Source organism: Rhinatrema bivittatum, chromosome 5, assembly GCF_901001135.1.
Source record: "Rhinatrema bivittatum chromosome 5, aRhiBiv1.1, whole genome shotgun sequence".
Classification (NCBI taxonomy): Eukaryota; Metazoa; Chordata; class Amphibia; order Gymnophiona; family Rhinatrematidae; genus Rhinatrema; species Rhinatrema bivittatum.
In genome coordinates, this window is record NC_042619.1 from 174,152,532 (window position 1) to 174,171,829 (window position 19,298).

General features: G+C 42.2%; 1 protein-coding gene across 1 annotated transcript in view; it reads left to right on the top strand.

Annotated features, from left to right (window-relative positions):
* Positions 1 to 19,298, top strand: part of LMO7 (LIM domain 7) — a 374,915-nt gene that overhangs the window by 94,529 nt on the left and 261,088 nt on the right. Inside the window, exon 2 of the mRNA XM_029603031.1 lies at positions 18,749 to 18,815. Coding sequence (XP_029458891.1) covers positions 18,749 to 18,815 — 67 coding nt within the window. The remainder of the gene's footprint in view (positions 1 to 18,748; positions 18,816 to 19,298) is intronic.

Genomic DNA, 19,298 nt, shown 5'->3' on the forward strand with positions numbered 1-19,298 from the left:
TTCTTCCCTTTCGGCTCCCACCCGCTTCTTTGAAGCAGAGAGCAATGTTGCAGTTGCATCAAAAGCATCAAGGCTAAATGGTTAAGGCTAGTAATCTCATGCCTTCTGTTAAGGGTAATAATTGCTGCTCTGCTCAGGTGACCCCAAAGCTTATCAGTTCCCCAGACCATAAAAGTTGAGGCCCTCATTTGCTGTCTAAATCCAATTCCCCTTTCCCCTGCTGTTCAAGTAGAGTATTGAGGCTTATTGGTTAAGTTATTCCTGTGCTCGCTTTCTTTCGTTTCCTTTAGGACTTGGCCATAGCAGTCCTTTGCTTTTTCCCTTATATCTGCATATCAGTATCCCAGACCATGGAAGTTGGGGCCCTTGGTTGTCGCCTAAATCCAATTCCTCTTATCCCCTGCCATCTAGCAGTTGCATTAAAAGCATATTGGTTAAGGGTAGTTATCTCCATGCCTTCTGCTAAGGGTAGTAACTGCCATACCAGCAAGTTACCCCAGCGCACGCTTATCGTGTTTCCATACTTTAGAGATCCACAGTGTTTATCCCATGCCCCTTTGAGTTTTGACTGTTTTCTTCTTCACCTCCTCCTCTGGAAGGGTATTCCAGGCCTCCTCCACCCTCTCCATGAAGAAATATTTCATGACATTGGTTCTGAGTCATCTCCCCTGGAGTTTCATTTTGTGACCCCTAGTTCTGTTTTCTTTCCAAAGAAAAAGTCTGTCTATATACATCATTGAAACCTTTTAGATATCTGAAAGTCTGTATCATATCTCCCCTGCATCTCCTATCTTTCAGGGTGTACATATTCAGATTCTTCAGTCTCTCCTCATAGGTCTTCCGTCCCCTGTGATAAGCTACACAGGGTAGGGCTCTTCAGCTTGGAAACTATGGCTGAGGGGGAGCATGACGGAAGTTTATAAAATCATAAGTGGGGTGGAATGAGTAAATGATGCTTATTTACCTTTTTAACTGATATTAAAACAAGAGAGGATACTCCATGAAAGTAAGAACCAGCAGATTTAAAAGAAATCATGGAAAGTACTTTTTCACTCAGCACACACTGTTGCTAGTTGATGTGGTTAAGGTGGCTTGTATAGTGAAGTTTAAAAGAAATTTGGACAAGTTTGTGGAAGAAATATCCATAACACATTAGTCCGGTATACTAGAGAAAATTATCTCTGGGAGTGAGTAACAAGGAATAAATCTACTTCTCTTTTTTTTAATCTGCTGGGTACTTGTGACCTGGGCTGGCTGCTGTTGGAAGAAGGATGCTGGGCTCGATGGACCTTGGGCTGATCCCAACTTGAAATTTACGTTCTTTTAAGGAGGAAGCGGTTTGATAATGCCGAACTACTTAATTATTGATTTTTGATATGGTCTCTTATTTAGAGGGAAGATTATTGATATACTTGCTCCACCAACCAAAAATGAGTTGGTTCTGAGACCAGTATAGATAGAGTTGTGATTCTGTTAATCTTTAACATTTCAAATGTTCCTTTTTTCCACCATGCTAGAGCTGGTGATTGCTTTCAGTTTATCTTATTAATATGCATTTATTATTCATTGCAATACTTTATTTTTATTTATTTTATTTGTGTTTGTCTATACCGGCATTCACGGAGATTCGTATCATGTCGGTTTACATAAAACAAGGGGTGAGCAATACATTATAACATACATAACTAAAACATAAGAGTATACATTACAAAAGTATAACAAGTGCATGGAAGAAAAAGTTACAATAAAACAGGGGTTATTCTAACTGGGATTAGAGTTAGAGGAAAGATAAAAGTTTAACTAGAAGTAAAACATTGTAGTGATTAGTTGGTAGTGTCTGTTTCAGTTTAATAGAAAATGTTTTATTAAATAAATGTTCTATTAAATAAATGTTCTATTTGATAGCAAATGTTCAGTATTGCTGCATTTGATGGAAGTGAATCATTAAGGGTCTGGAAATGCTTTCATGAACAGCCATGTTTTCAGTCTCTTCCTGAAGGTTGGGAGACATGGTTCCTGTCTTAATTCTAAGGGGATTGAGTTCCATAGTGGGGACCTGCTGTGGAGAAGGCCCAATCTCTCAATGTTATATGTTGGGTGGTATTGTTGTGTGGTACCTGTAGATATTCTCTATATGCTTCTCTGATGGGTCTGTTGGAGGAGTGTTTTTTGAGAGCTATTTGTAGATGGAGTGGAGCCAGTCCATGGATATTCTTGTAGAATAAATATTTTAATATAGGGTTTCCCAAACCTGTCCTGAGGGCCCCCACAGCCAGTGAGGTTTTCAGGATATCCACAATGAATATGTATGAGAGCAATTGCATATCATGGGGAGACTCAATATATGCACATTTTATCTCATGCATATTCATTGTGGATATCCTGAAAACCCGACTGGCTGTGGGGTCATCAGGATAGGCTTGGGAAGTTCTGGTTTAATATGTAATGGCTTTCCATATTATCAATAAGAACATTGGTAGGGTCTGAATTGGAAAGCAACCATGTTTTTGCAGGGAGCCCTTGAATCCACCTTCAGCATGTCTAGATTTCCTCATAGGAACAAAATCCATAAATTGAGTTTCTTTGAGATATCTATCAGAACCCCAAATACCTACTCTATGCCTGTGATAATGGAGCAGTACAAATGCTTGAACTGAGTTTCCTTGACTGAAATTGGCTTATTGTAAATTGAAAACTAGAGGGTAGCTTCAGATAAGTGTATTTTTAAGCTCATCTGACCACTTGCCTACTCTGGAAGGACTAGTTGAAAACGTTTTAATTACACATTTATAAAAAAAAAGCTTTAATGGATTTCTTAACCTTTTGTTTAATAAAATAATTATGGTTCAAAATCTCTAGTTTGCCTCCTTGCTTCTCCACTGATTGGAAGAAAAGCATGGAGTTCTCTAGTGTCAAGGTCAAACATATTACTCAAATTCATTTTATTATTGATAGGCAGATCCTGGAAACCTAATGTTGATGCTTTTATAGTCTCTGGTTTTAAATTGCTTATTCCCTAGGCTGGGGACAAATTCTGAATTACTTTAGAAGGTTAGGAAAGGAGATTTGAAGATGTAATACATAGCTTCCTAACTTCAATCATATTTTATTAGTTTTACTGAGGGATTGAAAAGTTTTTTTTATTTATTTTTATTGCATAACGACCTTTGCTGCTTTCTTGTAGCTCTCAGATGCACTTAGTTTTTGACCAAGTTACACATAGTCCTAGGGCAGTGGTTCCCAAGCCTGTCCTGGAGGACCATAGATGGTCAGGTTTTCAGGGTATCTGCAATGAATATGCATATGAGAACTTTGCATGCAATGGAGGCAGGAATGCAAATCTACCTCAAGCATAGTCATTGTGGATACCCTGAAAATCTGAATGGCTGGAGAACTACTGGTTTGGGGGGTGATCTCTCCAGTGGTGTAGGGGATATCATTGATGTAAAAGTTTACTTGATAGGATTGAGACCACATCCCTGTCTTACATCTTGCTCCTGCATGTTAATTAGCTCACAGCTGAAGGATAAATTCATAGATTTAATTATAACATGTTTTTTATGATTCTGAACTAAAACCAGGTAGTAATTCATGTTAGCTGACCAATACTTTTTTTTTTTAATGTAAGGCCCCCGTTGAGAATATCTCTAAAGAACAGTCCCTGTAGAAAGGTCTTACTAGACAGAGTAGGCCAGAAGAGTGCACCAGTACCCCCACCGGAGGCGGCTATGATGGTCCTATTTAACTTAAATGTTAGTCAGTGTAAGTGTGTGATTTTTTTTTTTTTTGACAGGAATATAGTCATTTGTTTTCCCCTAACATGAGATTGCCCAAGAAATTGGACAAAAGCTTCTTTTCCTCTAGGTTTTTGACCCTTGCAGGAGAGAAATTTTGGATGGTAAGGAGATTTAAACATTTTTTTTTTTTTTTTATTGGGGTTTGCCTCAGTTATAGTTGTGTTGGTCTGCCTCAGGGACTCTGTGCCAGCACAGCAGAAAGTGTTTGGAGGAGTGCCCAGTTGGTGCCACTTGGAAGGAGAAAATGAAAGAGGAGGAGGAAAGGACTATTTGTAGTCAAGATCAAGCAGTGGATCCCAGTTACAAAGGGGAATCCTAGACACAAAAGGACTCTTCATCTACCCCAAGTAGAGCCCTAGGATCCAGAAGGGAAGCCTAGGAAGTGTTCAAGGGAAGAACAAACTTTGCCTATAAAATGTTTCATTGTGTACTAAGGTTCTCACAGGACAAGCAGGATGGTTGTCCTCACAAATGGGTGACATCGAGGATGGAGCCCACCACGGAAAACTTCTGTCAAAGTTTAATAGAACTTTGACTGGCCCCTACTGGGCATGCCCAGCAAGGCACTGACCCTGCAGCCAGCAGGGGGTCTCCCTTCAGTCTTCTTTTTTCCGCGCAGCAGTTGCCACGCGGTGAAAGGAGCTCTCTAACCACGTTCCTGACAGGAATTTGGAAATTAATTTCCTAAGAAATTTGCCCCTCAGGGGTCTCCCTTCGACAAATTTTTTAGTCATCTTACGGAACCCGGTAAGTTTTTTGCCTTTTTCCATCGACTGCCGTCGAATTTGGCCTTCGAGGCCTGTTGGCACTTACCGATCCCCAGCCTAAATTTTGGCTTCCAGCCATGGCAACGGGGTTCCGTCGTTGTCCGGATTGTACCCGGACTATGTCCATCACAGACCCCCACAGGGTTTGTGTAATGTGTTTGGGTAGTGAGCATGATGTCCTGACTTGCACCAAATGTGCCTTAATGACACCCAAGGGTCGCAAAGCCAGGATGGAGAAGATGGGGCTCCTCTTCCATGCACCCACCCCAACGCCATCGATAGCATCGACGTCATCGGAACCGGCACTGTCGAAGTTGTACCATCATCGTCAACCCTCCGGTGACCGTCCGCCATCGATCGCTTCTCGGCCGTCTACTCCCGTCCCTTCCCCGGATGGGCGAGGGGATCGGAAGGAAAAGCATCGCCATCGACGGCACAAGTCTCGGCCTGTCGAGGATCCACAGCCATCGACCTCTGCTCAAGCCGAGCCACCGACGAAGAAGCCGCGAACAGACCGGACGCCCTCCACGTCTCGTTCGCCGGCATCGAGGAAACCCTCACCCTCTCGGGGTGTGGGGGCCGTGATCCCACCGGTTACGGTGGTCCCTCCGGCCCTGCCTCAGCCTCCCTCTCCCGTCGAGCCGGGTATGGTTACCCCTGGTCTCCGGGCAGAACTGGACCGGCTGGTCCAGGAGGCCATCGAGAAAGCGATGAAGAAATTACAACCTCCATCGGTACCGTCTCCGGCACCGGTTCCAGTGCCGCCCCCGGCACCGACGCCGGCACCGGCTTCGCCACCGAGGAGAGAACCGACCACCGAGCCGTTGATACAAGCGCTAGCACCGCTACTGAGCCGCATGGAGGCACTCATGACGGCCCTTCCATCGGTGATTCCAGTGCCATCGACAACACCACCGTCTCCGACTGGTTTCTCATCGGCAGGAGAAACACCGTTTCGAATTCCCCCTTCCGGGGTAGTTCCATCGGTACCTTCTGGTATATCTCCACCGATTTATCCTTCGGCTCCATCGATTCCGCGCCAGGCACCGATTCCATCGGCAGCACTGAAGCCATCGATGCCATTTCTGGTTCCACCTACCGCACCGATTCCACCTCGGTTTCCATCGATGCCTTCAGAGCCTCAGCCAGGTCCATCAGGGCTACAAGCCCCACATGATCCCTACGATACCTGGGGTGATGATGATACCTCTTCTGACACAGATTTGCCTTCGCCACCATCTCCTACAGAGAGTAGAAAAAGATCTCCTCCTGAGGATCTATCTTTCATTAATTTTGTGAAAGAGATGTCAGAAGTTGTACCTTTTCAACTACAATCTGAAGCTGATGACAGACACCAGATGATGGAACTACTTCAATTTCTGGATGCTCCAAAAATCATCGCTTCCATCCCTATACACCAGGTGTTTTTGGATCTGCTCAAGAAAAACTGGGAATCTCCTTCATCGGTGTCACCAGTTAACAAGAAAGCTGACTCCACATACCTTGTCCAGTCAGCACCAGGTTTCCAAAAACCTCAACTGGATCATCGCTCTGTTGTGGTTGAGTCCGCGCAGAAGAAGGCCAAGCGTCTTAAGCCGCACTCTTCTACCCCACCTACCAGGGACAACAAGTTCCTGGATAGTGTGGGACGGAAAGTGTATCATGGAGCTATGTTGATTTCACGCATAGCTTCATATCAACTTTACATGACTCAATACAACAGAGCCATCCTTAAGCAGATGCAAGACTATGCTGACACGTTGCCGGACCAATACCAACCGCAGCTTCAAGCCCTTCTTCACAAGGGATTTGAGGCAGGGAAGCACGAGATTCGGACTGCCTACGACATTTTCGATGCTTCCACGAAGGTTTCAGCCACAGCCATCTCAGCCAGACGGGCTTGGTTAAAGTCATCCAACCTTCGCCCAGAGGTCCAAGATCGTCTTGCTGATTTGCCCTGCTTAGGCGACAATTTGTTTGGAGAGCAAATTCAACAGATTGTGGCGGAGTTAAAAGACCACCATGAGACGTTGAAACAACTCTCATCTGTCCCACCTGAGGTGACCTCCAAGCAACCGCAAAAGAAGGACTCTAAGAAGTCATTCTTTCGACCACGCCGCTACTACCCTCCGTCAACTAGGGCTCGTCCTGCACGGTCCTCTAACAGGCCTCAGCCTCGTCAGCCGAGAAAGCAAAGACCTACTGTAGCCCCACCTCCTGGGCCTGCGGCGGGCCTTTGACTTCCCTGTATTGAGCATATGCCAACTCCCTCTTCCACACATCCCTGTGGGAGGTCAGCTGTACCACTTCTTACCCCGTTGGAAACAGATTACCTCAGATCAGTGGGTGCTAGCAATTATCGCACAGGGTTACCACCTCAACTTCATAACACTTCCGCCAGACTCCCCGCCCCTTCAGGCATGGAGTCTAACCAGCCATTTGACTCAATTACATCAAGAAGTATCCCTTCTACAATCAAATGCTATAGAACCCGTCCCTCCTTATTAACAAGGGAAAGGATTCTATTCCAGATACTTCCTAATACCAAAGAAATCAGGGGGGTTACGTCCAATTCTGGACCTTCGGGCCCTCAACAAGTATCTGCAAAAAGAGAAGTTCAAGATGGTAACCCTGGGCGCCTTGCTCCCTCTGTTGCAAAAGGGGGATTGGCTGTGCTCTCTCGACCTCAATGACGCTTATACCCACATTGCGATAACACAATCTCATCGCAAGTATCTGCGTTTTCTGATAGGCCACGACCATTATCAATACAGAGTACTACCTTTCGGGCTGGCATCTGCTCCACGAGTCTTTACCAAATGTCTCGTAGTAGTAGCAGCATTTCTCAGGAAGGAAGGTGTCCACGTCTACCCCTATCTGGACGATTGGCTAATCAGGGCCTCCACCCCTCAAATTGCGCAATCCTCCCTAAAGTTGACAATTCACACACTCCTCTCCTTAGGGTTTCTTGTCAATTACGAGAAATCTTGCTTGGTCCCATCTCAGACCTTATCCTTCATTGGAGCAGACTTGGACACCTTACAGGCAAAAGCCTACCTTCCACTTCAACGAGTCCAAACTCTCATGTCTCTAGCTCGCCAGCTCCAGTCTCAACACACTGCCACAGCTCGCCAATTCCTCATCCTCCTAGGACACATGGCATCCTCGGTTCAAGTTACTCCCTTGACCCGACTAGCCATGAGAGTAACGCAATGGACTCTGCGACACCAATGGCTTCAAGCTTTCCAGCCTCTGTCCTACATCGTCACAGTTACACAAGCGCTACGCCTGTCTTTAACCTGGTGGACGACTCAAGTCAATCTCCTTCAGGGCTTACCCTTTCTCCTCCCAGATCCACAGGTAATCCTAACCACCGATGATTCCCACATCGGTTGGGGGGCCCATGTGGACGAATTACAAACTCAAGGGTTGTGGTCGCCAGAGGAAGCCGCACACCAGATAAATTTCTTGGAACTTCGAGCAATTCGCTACGCACTCAGAACTTTCAAAGATCATCTATCAGATCAGATAATCTTAATCCAGACAGACAACCAAGTGGCCATGTGGTACATAAACAAGCAGGGAGGCACAGGCTCCTTCCTTCTGTGTCAGGAAGCTGCGCAGATTTGGACAGAAGCCCTCTCCCTTTCCATGTACCTCAAGGCCACTTACTTGCCGGGAGTAGACAATGTATTGGCAGACCAGCTGAGCCGTGTCTTCAAGCCACACGAGTGGTCACTCGATCCTCTGGTAGTGACCTCTCTGTTTCACAAGTGGGGTTTTCCCCGCATAGACCTCTTTGCGTCCCCTCAGAACCACAAAGTGGACAATTATTGCTCTCTCATTCGGAGCCAACACTCTCAGCCGAGGGATGCCTTCTCCCTCAAGTGGACGACAGGTCTGCTTTATGCATTCCCTCCACTTCCTCTTCTGTCAAGGACTCTCGTGAAGCTACGCCAGGACAGGGGAACCATGATCCTGATAGCTCCCCACTGGCCACGCCAAGTGTGGTTTCCCATACTCCAGGATCTCTCCATCCGCAGGCACATCCCTCTGGGAACGGATCCGCATCTGCTCACTCAAAACGACGGATGCCTCCTCCATCCCAACCTCCAAGCCTTATCCCTGACGGCATGGATGTTGAAAGGTTAGTCCTTCAGCCTTTTAACCTTTCGGATTCGGTTTCTCGTGTCCTGATAGCTTCACGAAAGCCCTCCACCAGAAGATCCTATTCATATAAATGGAAAAGGTACACATCATGGTGCACTTCTCAGTCCCTTGATCCCCTTTCCTGTCCAATCTCTAAGTTCTTGGACTATTTATGGCACCTATCAGAATCCGGTCTAAAGACCTCTTCCATTAGGATGCATGTCAGTGCGGTAGCCGCCTTCCATAAAGGTATAGCAGGTGTCCCTATTTCAGTACAACCCCTGGTGACACACTTTCTTAAAGGCTTGCTCCATCTGAAGCCACCCTTACGTCCTCCGGCCCCATCTTGGGACCTTAATCTGGTTCTTGGTCGTCTAATGAAACCACCTTTCGAACCTCTGCACTCCTGTGAATTGAAGTATCTCACATGGAAAGTATTATTCCTATTGGCTATCACTTCAGCTCGCAGGGTTAGTGAGTTACAGGCCTTAGTCACCTATCCGCCTTACACTAAACTCCTGCAAGACAGGGCGGTGCTCCGCACTCACCCTAAATTTTTACCTAAGGTAGTTTCGGAGTTTCATATCAATCAATCCATCATACTACCTATCTTTTTTCCCAGGCCCCATTCCAACTCTGGGGAACAGACTCTGCATACCCTAGACTGTAAACGAGCTCTAGCGTTTTATCTAGACCGTACAGTTGCTCACAGGAAGAGCACTCAATTGTTTGTCTCCTTCCATTCTAACAAGTTGGGACAACCTGTGGGTAAGCAGGCTCTTTCCTCCTGGTTGGCGGACTGCATTTCTTTTTGCTATCAGCAAGCTGGCATTCCTTTTCAAGACCGTGTAAAAGCACACTCTGTGAGGGCCATGGCGACTTCGGTAGCACACCTTCGATCGGTGCCGCTTCCTGACATCTGCAGGGCTGCAACCTGGAGTTCTCTCCATACCTTTGCAGCCCACTATTGTTTGGACAAAGCTGGAAGACAGGACTCCATCTTTGGCCAATCTGTCTTGCGTAACCTTTTTCCAACATGATGTACCAACACCCTTCCACCTTCCCAGTTGGGTGCGGATGCCCTTTCCCAAATTCCACCCCAGTTGTTGTGCCTGTTGCACGTCGTTGGGTGCATTTGGTGCAAGCCAGGACATCCTCAGCTCGGTACTCACCCATTTGTGAGGACAACCATCCTGCTTGTCCTGTGAGAAAGCAAATGTTGCTTACCTGATGTAACAGGTGTTCTCACAGGACAGCAGGATGTTAGTCCTCACGAAACCCGCCCGCCACCCCGCGGTGTTGGGTTTGTTTTAGTTTTTACTTTTTAGGCACTGCCTGTAGCTTTGAAATTCAGACTGAAGGGAGACCCCTGCTGGCTGCAGGGTCAGTGCCTTGCTGGGCATGCCCAGTAGGGGCCAGTCAAAGTTCTATTAAACTTTGACAGAAGTTTTCCGTGGTGGGCTCCATCCTCGATGTCACCCATTTGTGAGGACTAACATCCTGCTGTCCTGTGAGAACACCTGTTACATCAGGTAAGCAACATTTGCTATACCACACTGAAGAAATGTAATGGATCTGAAGTTCCTTTTGTTGTGATGTTTGAAACATCACAAATGTGCGAGGATTTTTTTTTTTTTTTTGAGGGGGTAAGGGTTTAGAGATTTTATTGGAGACTTTGACTAGGGCTTTGAATTAGAATCCTTCTGTGTGTCCATCCTGTATCTGAGAACCTAACTTAGGTTGAGAAGAGTAAGTCAGGACTCAGCCCTATATCTAGTGAGCCTCCTTACTGTAGGATGGAAAGCGTTACATGAATGTTATCTGAAACAGTGTGCATAGTATTTGTATGTAAAACGTTATATTCTGCATCTTCCTAGAAACAATTCCATCCAGTGCAGTTCGCAATAGTACAACCATTTAAAAAAACAAACAAAAAACCCCCCATAAACATACATAATTAAACCACGGTCACATTATAGTCACATAAAACAAATAATAAACATAAATACATTATAAAATGATTAAACAGTTAATTAAAACATTCCTTGAAATGCTTCCTCAAAAAAAGTTTTAAGCTGCTTCCTGAATGCCTCTGAATTTCTGCCCTTCCCTTAATTGCACTGGCAGCAAGTTCCGCAAGGTTGGAGAGATAACAGAGAATGCTCTGGTTTTTGGCTGTGTGTACATTATGCTAAGCACTTTCAAAACCTTGGCTCCGAAAGAGTGTAAAGTCCTGGAGGGCACATGCCAATCAAGTTTGTTGCACAATGACCAATATAATTTAGAAATACATATGTTTATGCACAATTACCAGCAATCTAAACTTGGATCTCCATCGCACTGAAAGCCAGTGCACTTCCTTTAGTGTATGGGTTATACGGTCTCTACGTGTGAGACCTATCAAAAGTCAAGTGGCAGCATGCTACAGTATCTGTAAAGCTCTTAACAGATTGTCAGGCAGTCCTATGTAAAGATATATTTCAGTTATCTACATGGCCCATCACCAAAGACTGAGCACAGTTGTAAATATGGCAGTAGGGGAGAATAGGTCTTAACGGTTTTAACATTTTGAATTTTTAAAATGCAATTTTGGCTAAGTGGCCAATCTGCAGTTTAAAGGTGGTTTTAAAGGAGTCCAATAGGATTCCTAAGGTGTGTACATCAGATTTAAAAAAAAAAAAAAAAAGTTGAAAATCCTTATAGCTAATGCTAGCACCATTAAATGGAGTTCCTCCCACCCGTACACCCTTTGTTTTCTGTATATTTAACTGTGGGCAATCATGTCTCAATGTTCACCATACAAATGCAACAAAGAGTTTGTTTTGGCAGTACACTATCCCCATTGCAAGTGATGTAAAATTGTCGTTGGCATAGATAAAATATTTAACTCCTAGTGACTGAAGAACTTGTCCCTAATGGAGCAAGACAAAGGCTAAAAAGAACCAAAGATAGGGTGGAGCCCCGAGGGACTGCAAAGGACACAACTCGCATGTTGAACTCTGTGACCTTAATTGAATTCTCTGCTTCCTGTTCTATGTGTGTGGGGGAAAAAAAAAAAGCTAAACTATTTCAGTACAACACCTGTAAAACTAAAGCTTTGCAGATGAGATACAAGGAGATCAGGATGCACCCTATCAAGTAGAGAAACTGATACAAAACTTGTGATTTGTGATTCATTTACAGTTTTGATGTGGTCCTTTCTGATGTAGATTTGGATAATGTTAATTAAAAATATGCTAAAAATATTAGTTGACCCTTCCTTTAACAATCCAAAGAAACTAAATTTGAGCTTTTATAAATGAATAAGGCTAGCAATATGCAAAAGAAGTATAGTAAACCTCTAATTTGCCTTCTGAAGGAGCCAAAAGTTGATAAAGATAATGATTTGTTTGACTCTGACCCTATTTCTCCATTCTGAAGCCTCTCCCCAACAATTTACTTCATATGAACAATATTTTTATCAAGAGTATTTTTTTTTTCATTTTGTGTTGATGGTAAAAGTTTTGATCATTTAGATAACAAAGTCACAGAAAAAAACAGAGGGAGGTATGAGTGAAGTATAATACTAAAACTTAAAAAAAAAAGTTTTAAACAATCTTCTGGTGGGATGCATGGGCTGAATGAAAGTTGCATTAGTTAGCAAAGTCAATAAACAGGCATATGTAACTAAGTTATAGTTTCCACCTACTCCTTGTTTTCTATTATATGGTTTGGGAGCGTGCTCTCTCTCCCTCCAAAATTTGGCAGATGTTGCCCATGACAGAAGAATCTGCTTTCAGGCAAATTTTTTCATGGGTAAGGCTCCTGCTGTAGGCATATGGACAGTGGCAAGAGCTACTTTGTACAAATGAAGCATGCCAAATAAAATAAAATAAAATTCAGGTCCTGTCTCTGGTACCAAAGCTATGTAGCAAGTATTTGTTAAAAAACTAAACAGAAAACTTTATTCACCCTAACACTAGTCATGGCTTTTCATTGGTACATTTGGGGAGCCACATGTGTGTTGAGCAGCTGCACTTGCTCCCCACCTACAGGTGCCTAAAGCTTCTGCCATGGTCAAGATCTTTGGCGTCACAGAGAGATTGTGTGATCTGAAACTGATAAAGCGAGATTATTATGAAACATGCCTACTCTGTGGTTACACTACAAGCGTACATTTCCCACTTGTTCTGTTTTGTTGTGCTTGTTTACCAACGCAGTCACAGGACCAGAGGTGGTGGCAAGAAAGTGGCAGGTGAAATCGTATTTCAAGGAAGATGTTAATAGAGTAGAACCAGGAGGTCAATTAAAACTGCCTTCATCAGTAACACTGCATTAGCATGAGCTACTTGGCATACCAGAAGCAGAAAGATAAGTCGTCTTCAACTATATTTACATTACTATGAGTACAGAATTTCCTTCAGTAGGGAGGAATAGGAAGATGTTTTTAGGACCGATACATGAGGAAACATTTTGGGAGAGAATGGAATATTAGCTCTCACGGTCTTTGTTTTGACACTGGAACAACATTTACACGTTCTTTAGAATACATTCTTTCTTCTCTTATCCAGTGGTGCTGTTGAAATCTAAAATCTGCATTGATTACAAAAAAAGAGAAATCCGAAAGGCTGAACGGGAATGGCGAAAGGGACTGTATTGATCAGTTACATGTGGAATATCAAATATGTACGTGTAAATGAGTGAATTTTTGCAGGCTTGGAAGGAGTCCTATATCACGCAACTACAGCAATTGCTGCTTAAACCTCTGTAATTCAGTTAATAAATTAACTGATTTCCCCCCCCCCCATTTCTAATCAGTCTTTTGCAGAAGAATTTGATTATGAAGGTTTTGCGGAGTAATGTGATAGAAAAATTTTAGATTTGCAGATTTAGAGGATAGTTTTTTGATGGTTTCTAAGATGATGCATCTTTGGTAAGGTAAAGTATTCTTTTTGTCATTTGCATCTCTGTCTGTTTTGGGCACCTTGTAGTTTTGATTCAGTTTTTGAGGTTTTAACTAAATTAGTAAGTTTGCTGTTTGAAGGACTGGTGCCTGCTCTTTGCTTTTAAAAAAAAAAAAAAAAAAAAAAAAAAAAGGTTTGTTGTGTGGCCAGTATTGAAAAAAACTCTCTCAGCAGTCTCTTCTCTAAGCTGACGAGTCCTAACCTCTTTAGCCTTTCTTCATAGGGGAATTGTTCCATCCCATTTATCATTTTGGTCATCCTTCTCTGTGCCTTTTCTAATTCTGCTATATCATTTTTTGAGATGTAGTGACCAGAACTGCATGCAATACTCAAGATGAGGTCTCACCAAGGAGCGATAGAGGCATTCTAATATTCTTTTATTCTCCATTCCTTTCCTAATATTCCCTAGCATTCTGTTTGCTTTCTTGGTTGCTGCTACTGCACACTGAGCAGAAGATTTGAATGTATTAATGGGGACACTTAGATCCTTTTCCTGAGTGGTGACTCCTAATGTGGAACCTTGCATTGTGTAGCTATAATTGGAGTTACTCTTCCCTAAGCGCATCACTTTGCACTTTTGCACATTACATTTTATTTGCATGCCTAGTTTCCCAGTTTTGCAGTGTCCTCTTGCAATTTCTCACAATCCTTTTGTGATTTTAACAAATTTGAATAATTTTATCATCGGCCAATCTGATCACCTCACTTGTTCCCATTTTATAAATCTATTAAACATCTGTCCCATAACAGATCCTTGGGCCACTCCACTATTCACCTTTTTCCATTGGGAAAATTTACCGTTTAGCCCTATTCCCTGTTTTCTGTCTTTTAACCAGTTGGCAATCCACAATAGGACTCTGCCTCTATCCTATGACTTTATAATTTCCAAAGATGTCTCTCATGAGGGACTTTGTCAAATGTTTTCTGGAAATCCAGATTGAGATGGATGTCTTTTTGTGTAGTGTGTTGTCTTTTATATAAGTGGTGAGCCTGCATTCGTTATCCAGAATTAAAGTGCAGTGATTTGTCTGTCAGATTGCATATGTTCAGTTCTAGAAGAATATCAAGAGATGATTCAGGACTTCCCCTTTACCCTGTCTCCTCCTGATCAGTGTGGGAGGAAAAGGTTTTACTTGCCCCCAATATTCTCGATATAGGTTTATCCACTTTTGTCTCCTATAATTTTAAAAAGTCACTACCACATCTTAAGGTTTTATTTATTTACTTTTCATTTAAAATTATTTATATATTGTCTAACAAAATATTGATCAAAATGGTGTACAATGTACATAAACAAAAATAAAAGCAGGAAGATACAATTATGAAATTACATTAAAATCATAGATAATTTTTATTTTAAAACTTGTTTAGCTTCAAAAACAAGAAATGAGACAAATCAAATTAGGTGGAGAGTACATGATGAAGAATGCTGTATATAATGTAGTTAGGAAAGATTTGTATCTGGGGTGACAAATGCTTTTGTAAAGAGGTTTTTAGTGATTTCTTAAATTATTTTGGATTTGAGATTTGACGAAGGTGAGTAGGTAATGAGTTCCATAATTGCGGGCCAGCTACTAAGAATGCTCTTTTTCTTGTGATGTTTAGACTCGCTAAGCGTATCGATGGAATGTCTAGTAAATTTTTGTTCAAAGATCTTGTCTAGATGGTTTGTAGATTCGAAGGATAGTGCAAAGCCAGATTGAGGATGGATTATGTAGTAAGTGCAAAGCCAGATTGAGGATGGATTATGTAGTAAGGAGTTCACAAGGGACAGGATTTTATGTAGTATTCTAAATTTAATAGGCAGCCAAATGCAGAGTAAATAATGTGGGGGAGAGATGATTTTTGATAGATGAACTATACTGGCAGCTGAATTTTGAATCTGTTGTAAAGGTCTGACTGCAGAGTCGGGAAGTCCCAGGTAAAGGCCATTACAATAGTCTAGTCCTGAAAAAATTAAGGATTGAAGAACAGAACGGAAATCCCGATAGAAAAGAAGTGGACGTAAGCATTTTAAGAGATGTAATTTGTAAAAGGAATTTTTAACTGTTAGAGAAATATGCTGAGATAGTGATAAGTCAGTTGAGTAAAACTCCTAGATTATGGGCTTCAGTGAGTATTGGTATGGAAATACCGTTTAAAAGGAAGTGTGAAGGAGGACCGTTGGAGGGGTTAGTGATTGTGCTAAGAAATAGAATTTTAGTTTTGTCAGTTTAGTATTAAGCAGCTGTGGGGTAACCATCTACCAATGGTATTTATTTATAAAGTTACAGTGGATAGGGTTTCTCTCCAAGAGGTTTTATAGGGTACAAAAAATTGTATATTGTCTGCATATATCTTAAATTGGACATCCAAAGCTGAGAGTATGTAACATAATAGAATTAGTTAAATATTAAAGAGAATAGGTAATAGCAAAGATCCTTGAGGGACACCAGAATGGTTAGTGTATGGAGCAGAGTAATGTGAAACAATATTGACCTGATAGTTTCGGTTCGACAAGTAGCTTTTAAACCAGTCGAGTACTGTTCTATTTAGTTCTATAGATTGAAGTATTTGGTGATCTAATGTGTCAAGTGGCCAAAATGTCTAGAAATACCATTATGAAGTCTGTGTTTGTCGAAGCCATGTAAATAGGTATCAAAAGATGATAAAAGTAATGTCTCGGTAGAATGACCTTTGCGAAAACCGTGTTGACAGGGATGTAGAATTTCATGTTCTGAGAGAGATTCATTTAGCTGATATAGTACGGTGGATTTTAGTTTTGATAAGGGAGGCTATAGGTCAAAGATTAGCGAGGTCTGTGAAACCTAGAGACTTGTTTTTTTGTACCTGGGGAATCGATGTTTGTTTTAGGACATCTGGAAAAATTCCAAACTCTAATGGTTGGTTGATTAGGTTGCAAAGATGATCATTAAATACCTCACCCAGGGCCTTAAATAAGGTACCCGAGCAGGGGTTTAAAGGAAAATTTGATTTTTTTTGTTTATGAAGAATTTGAAGTACTGTTGTGTTATCTATAGGTCAATCATAGGGCTAGGAAGAGCAAGCTGCTACTTGGGTAGATGAGAGAGGACTCTGGCAATTGCTTCTTATTTCTCATTAGTCTAGTGAAGAAATACCTGCAGAAGAAATTGCTCTTAGATCCTGACCTTCTCTTGGTTGTTGAATGTCAGAGCAGTTAGATCGGTTTACAGATCCCTTATTAGTCGTGGTTAATTCTCACAGCCCGTTTTTATGCTCTTAACCTCTAATCCTATAATACTTTTCCTGATTCCGAAGTCTGAAGATGACATTTTACATAAATTCCATGCAACTTGTGTGTTGCTGTTTGGAAAATAGGATGATAGCTATCACTGAACCCCTTTTTGGGGGCACACAGAATTAGAGGTGGCTGATGCCTGATTGTTTGAACCCACAGAGACTGTTGCTTGGCTCACAATTTCCAAAAATGGTCAAGCAGATGGTGTAGTGGACCTAGCTCAAAGGCAAGGCCTATGCATCTCATGCTGGACATAGAGACACCAGCACAAAACAGTCTCCTCTGTGACCTTCTGACTGCACCCCTGTCTTCTGTTAAATGAAAGATTCCTCAATAAACCCACACCTTGGGAAGAAGGAGGGACACAGGTATCTTTAAACAAAACTTTTCTGTTTCCATTTCGGGACATCCAGAAGTCAGAAGAAAATTCCCCCAAATACCTGATTTCTCAGGTGCAAAGATTTCATACAGCATTAGTAGCAGCAACAATGATGACAAAATACTCTTCACCTAAGGATCTTATTTTTCAGATAACATAATTTCTTTCTTCCCTCTAGTGTAAAATACAGGATTTGTCCCTCTTCATGAAGAAATCATATCCACTGCTTGCACACCTCATGGATCTTTTCTAGGCAAGGATTTGGTTCCCATCAACTTTGATGATCCTTGATTTTCTCCCAGGTGGCTCAGTGTTGCTTTGAAGTCTAGTATGGGACTCATGGAGTCATGTCATTGTAGATACTGGATAGTGGCTGCAGGCAGGGGAGAGACTCCCCCCCCCCCCCCCCCCACGCCGACTTCACTGAAGCTTCTAGAACTGCTCTAAGAAGAAAAGGCACATTCCTACTTTAAACACCACCTTATAGTGACCCACGGAATACTCACCCTAGAGGTTCTCTTTCACAGCACCCCATAAGATGAGCATCCCCTTAAATAAACCGCTGCCAAAATGAAACTTCACACCCATAAGTAAAGGTTAAGTGACACCCATTAATATTTCTCTAAGGGCAAATTTCTAGTGATCAGGAACTAATTCAGGGCCCCAGCCACGTTCTGTGATAGGTGGAGACATTTTAAAGCTTTATTTTACAAATTTTTATTCTGTGCGACCTAAAAATTAGAAAGCTTGACTTTATAACCAGGATAACAATCTCAAGGCAAATTGTAGGTTTTGCAGTGCAGAACACACTGCCTTTTTAAAAATTGCAAAAGGTTATGTAAATGGTGGTATTTTGCTGGCCCACAAACTGAATAATACTGATAGATAAAGCATAGCTGACATTTTTTTAAACGTAAAAAAATGCTCAACTTGCCTTCATACCTATTACCTAACTGAAAGGGTGACCGAGAATGGACCAATTTTTACTCCTCCCCTTACATCGTTCATTGTGCAGTATCTCCCACACAACCATTTTCTGGGCAAAGTCATGGTTTTATGTCACTGTTCCCATTTGTGTGGTGACTGAGCGTGACCCAGTCTCCATGAGCTGGTTGCTAGCTTGCTGCCACAAGCAAAGTATGCATTTCTCTAAAACGAGCGCTCAAGCGTGCGATGACTTGCAACCAACACACCGTTTTTACCTTTTCAGGAGCTGTGCATGGTGCTTCCTCTATGCACAGTTAACAAGAGCAGGGTGAGCCCAAATAATATTGATTTGTGTTTGGGGAAAAATATATACAACTATATACCATTTTATATACCAGTTATCTCGCTTAGGATAATTGGTATCTAATGAACTGTGTGCAACTTACTGACCATAGCATCTTTTGATATTTTGCTACCTTTTGTTGCAAGGAATGAGGTGATTGAAAATCTTGGCTTTTCTTTTGCAGGACGTTACGGGGAAAAGCTTTGGCAACAAGGATTTTCGATCGGCTCTAGAAAATGGAGTTCTGTTGAGTGAGTAAGTAAAATGCATGTGAAAACAATCTGTACTCTGAAAATGATGCCAAGTAAGCTGTCAGGGTGTTCATTTTTTTTTCAAACTTCTGGTTAAAAATATGCAGATTCATACTAATTAAATTTTTGCATATCTGGCAAACAGCCTCAGGATACATTCGAAGCTGTGCAAATGGGCAAGTCATTTTGCACAGTGTATTGTAGAATAAGTGGCCAAATTATACATTTTTTTATGCTTCTAACACATGGGAAGGCTGGAGAGGATTATGTAAAAGGGTTTGCCTGTCTGGGAGAGAAATCACTCTTCAAAGAAGGGATGAAAAGTCACCAAAATAGGCTTGCTGGAATAAAATGGGAATATTTTAAGTTCAAAACCACAAAACACTTGTCAATGATTTCAGAGAATGTACCCTCCCAAAAAACTTTCCATTGCTTTATTATGGGAAACTGAAGCAGCTTGTGAAGGATGGCACCTTTCTGTCC